Source organism: Neolamprologus brichardi, chromosome 20 (assembly GCF_056152115.1).
Source record: "Neolamprologus brichardi isolate AB-2024 chromosome 20, ASM5615211v1, whole genome shotgun sequence".
In the NCBI taxonomy this organism is placed as follows: Eukaryota; Metazoa; Chordata; class Actinopteri; order Cichliformes; family Cichlidae; genus Neolamprologus; species Neolamprologus brichardi.
The window spans coordinates 9,781,932-9,790,805 of record NC_142123.1 but is presented as its reverse complement, the minus strand read 5'-3'; the positions used below and the strand labels follow the sequence as shown (position 1 = coordinate 9,790,805).

At 41.7% G+C, this 8,874-nt stretch overlaps 1 protein-coding gene across 1 annotated transcript in view; it reads left to right on the top strand.

Annotated features, from left to right (window-relative positions):
• Nucleotides 1-1,954: 1,954 nt before the first annotated feature.
• The window catches only part of ajap1 (adherens junctions associated protein 1), a 45,859-nt gene continuing 38,939 nt past the window's right edge, over nt 1,955-8,874 (top strand). Inside the window, exon 1 of the mRNA XM_006785364.2 lies at nt 1,955-2,904. Coding sequence (XP_006785427.1) covers nt 2,876-2,904 — 29 coding nt within the window. The 5' untranslated portion in view covers nt 1,955-2,875. The remainder of the gene's footprint in view (nt 2,905-8,874) is intronic.

Sequence of the window (8,874 nt, the reverse complement as noted above, 5' to 3'; positions counted from 1 at the left end):
CCCCACATTTCTAATTACAAACTGATCTAACAGAATACAGAAATGTGTCTTTTTTCTGTCTCTTTTGAGCCTTTTAAAACAGTTAAAGTGTTACTACTTAACTGTAACTCTACTCACGTGTTACAGAGTAGGGGACCCTTAAAGTCTTACTTCTTTGGCATACAGTGAAATAATCCCTGCTCATTGCCTGCTGTTGCCATGCTTTCCATAAACAGAAACTGGTTCTCTGGTGAAGGACCATGTCCTAGTGGCATCAACAGGAACTACACATTCTGGATCATGACACCTGTACCAAGGAATATAGGAAGTATGAGCCAACACCAAACTGAAAAAGGATGGGAGGTGGAATACACATTATGAATGATGGTAATAAAAACATATTTCAGTCAGGCAAGTTCTAGTTTGCTTAATACCACTTTCTTACAAAAGGCTGCCCATATTGTTCCATTATTCGTTCCAGTTCTTTGGTCAATTTACACCATCAAAATAAATCAAATGAAAAAGATTTGAAACTTCAATTTTCCATTTTTTGATTACTTCACAAATGGACTTGTCCGTGCCCCTGGTTAAAATGTTAATGTTTCATATTGGGCTGTTGCTTCAGAATTGGATTTTTGAACAAAAGAAGGGCCTCTTTTTAATTTTCCGGGCACTCCTTTGTGGTTGGACTGGATCATTAGAGCATTCGCAGAGTCTAGAGCCAGTTTAGAGTCTACAGTCAGCAATAGACCGGGTAATACAATCGCAGTATGTATCATATAGGCCAATGTTACCTTGGCTAATTTATTATCACACTGTGTTAGACATGCATAAAATGTCTTCAGCCACAGGTCAATGTATTGTTGTATTATACCTTACATGTGCTGTAGTAGACTAATGTGTCCTTGATTGGCTACATATTTATTAACCATTTTTATTTATTTCCCAGAGATTTTTTAATCCAAAAATATTGCTTCAAAAATGTATAAAGCAAATAAGAAAAAAAATAACTTCTTATCTAAAATGAACAAGTTTTGCGGCTTCAACGAAAGACTGTATATAAAAAATGGATTTAGTTACTGTGATGCCATCTATTTCAGCTTTTTGAAACCAGATGCCGGGACTGAAGAGTATATGTGATTAAATCAGCAATCCCGCTCCATCACAATTCACAGGTTATTGCTATAAAAAAACAACAACAAATGCAACCTTGAACCTGAACACAGTTGGGGTGAAGACCCATTAGGCAATCATCGTGTACAAGTTTCAATAAAATCTCCTTTCAGAGTAAAATCTATTCTGAAGGGAGTAGCAAGTCTTGTAAAAATTGCCCATAAAACAATAAATATGATTTTGGCCTTGACAATTGAGATGGCTACTCATTAGATAATCATTGTGTAAGTTTGATTAAATTCTGATCAGTAGTATAGGAGGAAGATTAGAGGAGAGAGGGTGATTTTGACAACCTCCTTTTGCAGCCAGAGGCATTTATGCTTATTGATGTCCTTGTTATGTCCATCTTTTATATACAGTCTATGGCTTCAAAAAATGCTATACAAAGAATAACAAGCAGTTTGTGAGCAAGCTGATATTGAGCCGTGTTGTCGATCTCTTATGCCTGGCAGAACATAGCAATACCCAGGCTAAATGAACTGGGTCGTTTCTATTTTATGTGTCTCATATCATATAAAATATAAATTATTTTATGATATGCTATCTTACAGGGTACAAGGTTATTTGGCACAGCGATTCCCTTAGCTGGCTACAAAAGTGCAGATACGTAATGGTCTCACTGTTATATGGTCTTCCAACCGTAGTGTGCAGCTCTGCACACTTCCGTACTCTACTGGATTTGTCATACCCAGTCTTGCAGTCATGAATGTGCACCCATATGACGTGAGACACTCCAGCACATGACATATTTGGCTTTAAAGTGACGTCACGGCAGCGTGGGGCTCAGCAGGCAGATCGTTCGTCAGTCTGAGAGAAGAGGAGCAGCAGGAGGAGACGTGCCGGTCTCCTCTCCGCTGTAATGACAAGCCCTCACAGCCACTCTCTCCAACTCCTCTGAAACAACCCTCAGCCTCCAGGATTTTCCTCCGCCGCTTCCCCTCTTCCTTTTTCTTTTCAGTTGCACCTTATTTCATTTTATTTTCATTTATTTTACTTTATCTAACCTCTCAACCACCCCCCTCCACAGAGATGTCAACAGATAATGAAGACCCCCTGCCTCTGGTGACTTGAATCCTCCCTGCTTCAGAGAACTGAACATTCTCATCTTCCGCCCCCCATTTTTTTTCCAATTTTCTTTTTTGGACGTTCATCTGCCGTTCAGCAATGTAGGAGAAGTGACGGCGTCATTTCAGCAATGAGGATGCCAACTGCATGCCCCGATTTCGGCTCTCGGCATCTTGCATCTTTGCCTTTTCTGCCGGGGGCTGAAAAATGAACGATTTGCGTGAAGGCAAAGTTTGAGGGTACCTCTTTCGGTTTCCCGCTCACCTGTCCGCCTGCACGCGCCTACCCCCTCTCTCTCCTCTCGGCTGGTGAGCAGGGAGAGCAAATCATCGCCAACAGAAGAACTGACGAACAACTTCAAAGAGACCCGACTATTGTTCTGGTATTTTTAGTGGAATTTTTTTTTTTTGTTTTTTTCGGCAGTGTTTTTTTCCTCCTTTTCCCCCCCCCAGTCCTTTTTTTGGGAGGAAATTGATGTGCGCAACGTAGAAGGATATGGCTTAAATGATGTTTGCGTTGACAGCTGGAGTAAGGTCCGTAACTTGAGTGCTTTCTTTTCATCAGCAATCGCCGACTTTGGTGGAAAAACCCATCCAAATGGGAGGATACCTGGAGGACTGAGTCGGTTTTCGACAGTCGAGAGAGAGAGAGAAAAAAAATGTGGATAAAACGGAGTGTCGCGCGCAGGTAAGGCACAAATTATTTTGTTCAGTAATTACTTTGTACTTAAATTCTTGAATGATTAGGGGGGGAAATGTAGACTGTGATTGTGCATTGTAATTTCTCTTCAACAGCGTGTCTCAATTTTTTCTTTTAAATCTACGCCACTGCAAGTTATTAGAGTCTGCTGGAATTGATGAACGAATAACATAGATCAATTGGACTGTGAAAAACGCGAGGCTGTGGCTGCCGCTGTGTCAGAGTTATACACATATTAGCTGATTTAGTGTTGGTAATAAAGAATATCCGGGTACGGGCTTTCTATAGATATGTTTTGTGATTTTTAAAACAAATTTTAAGGAAGAAAATAATTGGAAAATTTCACATCCTGTACGCTGGGGGTCGCCAACAGTACGGCGCAAGCGACGCACATACATTCGCAGATAACAGACGCGTGCTCAAAGCGACACGTGTGTAGACACACGCGCGCGTGCGCGTGCACAGTCTCAAGGTTAGGTCTGTCAATTCCTCCCCACTTGTGAGAATAAACGCGTCCAGGTGAGCTCCACGTGCAATTCATTGGCATAAAGTGAAGGTAAAATGAGGAAATAAATAAAACTGAGAAGCTTTGCCCCCCAAAATATTAAAGTAGGCCTACTTGGTGTTCTGATGAGTGCGTATCCAAGCACAAGGAGAGGATGGCATACAAAATATCTGTGCGCAGGGGTCAGCTTGATCACACTGAACAACACCTCCCTTATCTTTTTAGGCTACATTAAAGTCTTTTTGCCAGAGAATTTTTTTTTTAATGATAGATATGATAGAACTACATCTCTAAAGTGAAGATATAGATATATATATATGTAGGCTTCAGACTCCAACTGATGAGTGAGGAAGTCTAAACAAAAGCCCTAAGTGAGATCATTCATTTGCCCAAAAGTGGGTTTACAGGTAATGACACACTGCAAAATGAGACCAAGTCTGTTTTCTTGCCACCTGCTGGATCCCATTCCCACCGGCAGTTCATATTCCTGCCCAGTTGCAGCCGTACATTTGTTATGCATGACACACGCTGTACATCTTTAGGGCTGACCTCGCAGGGTAATGGCAATGCACGTCTTAGACAGAGCAGTTGTGCGAGATGATGAAATGAAATGCCATGCCTTTAGATGGATCGGCAAGGGGCACAGAGAAACCAATTTCCATCATCGGGAATTTCCTTGTCACTTGCTCACACAAACTGGAATGTCCAAATGGGACATTGGACGATCTGCAGCCGCTGTTATGGACTGAAGTCGCTTGTTATTAGCAGTAATGTACCCTGTTTTGTAGTCAGGTATTTTTACTGGCTTGGGCCTTTTCAGGGCACAGAAGTTATTGTGCACACAGGAATCTGTGCACATGCATTAATGACAATAAAGTTGTTTATGTGACAGAGATCTGTCCATTTTCCTTTACGTTAAACCCCAATTAACAAAACTCGTTAAAGAATATTAAAATGCTCTCGGTAGTTCAGTAGCTGTAGCCGAAGCGTCTTCATGAGGTGCCCACGGTTACTCTGTGCATGAGAAACCCCGCCACAGTCTAAAGTTTTTCATTGCTGTCGCTGATTGTCAGACATTGATGGCAGCAGTTGGTGGCGGGGCTTTTACTGGAGTGATTTCCTTCCCTGCAGTATGGGTGGTGAAAATATTTGTTTTCCTTTGTTTGAAAAAAAAAGGATGGATGAACTGAATGTGTACAGAGAAAGCCACTGTACCTGTTGGAAGAGACAAAGAACAAACCACCTACAGAAAGTAAATATGTGGGCGTAAATGCAACCGCGCTGGCTTCAGTAGACCAGGAGAAAAAAAAGGGCTGATGGAGAGTTACAGATACAATTTTAAAAAACAAGGCTTCTAGAGATGACTACAGTAGTTACTCATCGTTCTGGGCAAACCGTCTCATTAAGACAGCCTGTGGGCTAAGGCTGGGCTTTAGTGATTATCACTATTATTTATAGACTTACTAAAAAGACTGTAAAGATGTGATGATAACATGGAAACGAATTGTAATTGGGTTCTTATTTCATAAAAAAAATGTCATTTAAAGTAGCCATCCCAAATTGTAAACCAGCTGTTTGTTGGTGTGCATTCAGTTTTTCTCGTAAATGGATAACAATGAACGCTCATGACCTGCGACATGCTTCACTGTTTGTGATGTGTGAAATCTTCCAGTCAAAGCTAAATGCTGGTAATTTGCAGCGTTATAACGAGCTTGAACCAGAGAGCATCTGACTCGAGGGTTAACCAGCGGGGATTCGGCTCTCACACACTCGGGATCTCTGGGCTGAGCCTTTCATGGATGTCACACAGTTTCAGGTCCCCCATGGCGAGCTCTTGTACAGCTGAGGCACCGGAGATGCTATCAAGCCTCGGCACACTGCGGCAGTAAAAAGCGTTGCCGACTGAGACACCAGTTGCCTTTTACGAAGGCTTTATTTGTCTTGTTTCACTTGCCTGGAGGAGGATTGTAAAGCGTAGATGGCTGTGTCTTTGTATGTTTAGCCTTTTCTGCTCAATAGGCATACATCGAGTGATCAAGAGTGATACATCGAGTGAATTTGACAGTAGTGATTCAGATATGCACTAAAAAGAAAAGAGAGTGGTTTTAATGAGCTGTGAGCTGCCTAATATTGCTACACCTGGTGATAATTTCTTTGGTATTTTGCGAGTTACTCCTGTGTGAAAAAGAAAACTGTTATAATAGTCTAATTCTGATTAATATCACGGGCTTAATGAGAAGGGTTCCTCATGTATTACAGTTTGCAGTGAGGTGTTTTTTTCTTCCCCAATGAGAAACAGTTGCACAGCATCATCAGTCTGCAGCTGGTTATATTACAAGCCGTGGTTCTCTTAGCTAGCCCTACTAAGAACTCCAGGGCTAAACATGGCATTACTGTGTTAGGGGCCATCAGATATTCAGATATTCCTATGATTTAGGTGCCATCTTAATAGCGTCTATGAGGGTTATTAACTGGGCCTCTCTGGAGCGTGATTAACCTAATTTGCAGTGAAATAGGCTGTGTTGCTTCTTGGAGATCCTATCCTCTGGAGGCGTGTGTGTCTGTGTGTATGTGAGAGTGTGTCTGCATGTGTGTCATTAGCACCCTGTGCTCAGCAGGAATCTGTTAGATCCAGAAGGACCGGTACAGGTTGTCCCTTTCTAATGACATAAAAGACAAAAAAGCCATGGACGCTGTCCATCTAAACCTTCTGGAAATACCTCTGAGAAAGAAAGAGAACAAGAGAGAGGCTAGCTGTTGTTGAAGACGTGGGTGAAACATGAACGACCTGTCACTGACTGGCATAGCAATTAGCAGAGAGGAGTCAAAGGCAGAATGGGACCGTAACTGCTACTGTGCTTTCATTTCTTACTGCAACACATGAGTGCATATCGGAAGCTTGAAATGAGAAGCCTGGAGTTTAGCTCATTAAGTTTTTTCTTTCTTTTTTTTTTTAAAACCGAACACTTAAAATACTTGAATTTATGCGCTGGTGATCAAAAAAAAAAAAAAAAAATCAATAGCAATCAGAATAAGTGTTTTGCTTTGTGGAACCGGCTGTAGACCGCCAAATGACAGTAAACCTCCGAATAAAACCTCCATATTCAGATCTCATGAATTTATAGTCCGTGTTCTAACTTTATTGGCAGCAACCTTCAGGCTGATTGTGTTTAATCACCGGCTTGTCCGCTTTGTGCTACATGAAATAAGTGTGCGTGTTTCTATCGCACTGGAGCACAACCATCCACAAAGTAAAAGAACTAACAGCACAGAACTCATACTTGATTCATGTAGTGAGCTTTTGCTGGATCAATACTGCCTCTACAAAGGATCAGACTTATCCGTCATGGCCCTTCCCACTAACTGGCCTTCTCCAGGCACTGGGGTGCCTCTCAGAGGGCCATTTTCTACTCCTCCTTCTCCACCAAAACCCCAAACTGCCACCTGCTTTATTTTGTGTTTAGCTACTTAGTGGTATTTGCTGTCAAGTTTGTCACAAGAGACAAACAAGACTTAAAGACAGTAAAGGGCTGATATGACCGAAGCATTGTCCTGTTATTTTCTTTTTCCACCATGTTTCTTTACAGCCCTGCTTATCTTTCTGAGCATGTGGGTCATGTACACTCTACTGCAGGACATTGTGCAGTGGGAGTAATTAATGGGATGATGCAACACTCTTGGCTGTTGCGCCTTAGACCCCCCCCCATATACACACATATACACACTCTGCCCCACCCATTTTCTCTTTTGTTTGTTTTCCTCGATGAATTATGTTCTGACCTCAGCAATGCAGCAATGTTTCTTACACTACGGCCATAGTAGCAGCTGCTGCAGCTCAGCCTTTCAGGCATGGATGGAGTCTTATTTGTGTGCATATCTGTTTGTGTGTGTGTGTGTGCGCGTTGCACACTACCAAAACATTTGGAAGATTTCATACAATATTTGCCTCCCAGAGGCCTGCTGCACCGAGGCAATCCATAAATCTCTGGAACTCTTTGGAAAGCCAACTGTGGTATTTATCTCCCTAATACTGGATATCTACTGAGGACAGCTTAACTCCTACACCTCGGAGCCTGCATTTTTACGAGCAATGCAAACACATGCCGCTGAGATCGCTAAAAATAAAATAGTTAAATAAATAAATATAAACACAGCAAGCATCTAGAGATAATCATAAACAGTACATTTTGATTTATGATGAGAAGAGCTAGGATTTATTTTAGAAGTAGAGTGGGGAAATAAGGGATGCACTGAGGCATTCGGGCATCATCCAAAGTAAAAGGTCATAACAGAAGTTCATGTTTCTACACAGATGATCAGTATCTTCCTACCAATGTTTCTGACCTTTCAATTTGATGTTCAAGATATTCTGGAACAAAGCTCATGTATTACAGATAACATGGAAAGGTACTGTATGTTCACTATCAGTAACTAAGGAGGGTCGCTCTGTATTTCTGGTAATTTGGAAAAAGGACAAAACATTTAGTTTCCTCAGAGTCAAGATGAAAGCCGGGCCACTGTGGAAGGGAAATTGTTTGTATAACCTGCATCAAAGCAGACAACTTGAGTGATATGCCTTTTTTCTTTTATTGCTGATCAGTGGGATATGTCAGCGGGGATTGTAAACATCTGGCAAGTCTCAAAGCTAATCACATTCATTTGATACCAGAGGCATGTTACTTGGATAGAGTGGCATTGAGGAGGATTTAGCCACCACAGTCAACAAATTAGAAACACAACGTAGTGGGAATAAGCGATTTGGTTCCTGTGTATCTTGGCAATTGTGCTTGCCAATACAGAGCCATTTGCATGTAGGTATGTTAGTGTGTGTGTGTGCGAGTGTGTGTATACATGCTGGGTTATATTTGCCCCATCACTTAGTCTGAGAGCTGAGAGCTTGAGCACACAGCCCTTTTCACTTTCCAACAAAGGCGTGATTGCATATTCAACAGGCTGCAAATACAGACTCAAGGTATCACGGCTCTTCCTTTAAGTGGACAGAGGATGAACCCCCTCAGGTCTTCTTGATGAAATGCAAATGCTTCTGCAATTGAAATGCAAACAACGACCAACAACCATGGTCTGATTGTCAGTTTAAGTATGTGGTGTAAAGCTGAACGGGAGGGTTAGAAAATGTGCAGTACATAAATACACAGGTCAACTAATTAAGGTAGGCTATATGAATCCAACTGTAAATCAATGCTCCCCTTCTGTTATAGATACATTTTACTTCCATATTCCACTTCCCAGTGACTCTCTGTCTCTGCCTTCTCTCCTTCTGTGTGCACATACGCAGTCGTGCTGTTCTGTCTGTTCCACCACACAATTAGTGATTAGCGCTACAGCAGGTAGCTAGTGCTGCAAAAATCAAGTGCAACATAAAATTGTACCCACCCTCTCCAGTCACATCTAATCACATTTATATGAAAAACGTGATGCTCTTCTTCAATGTT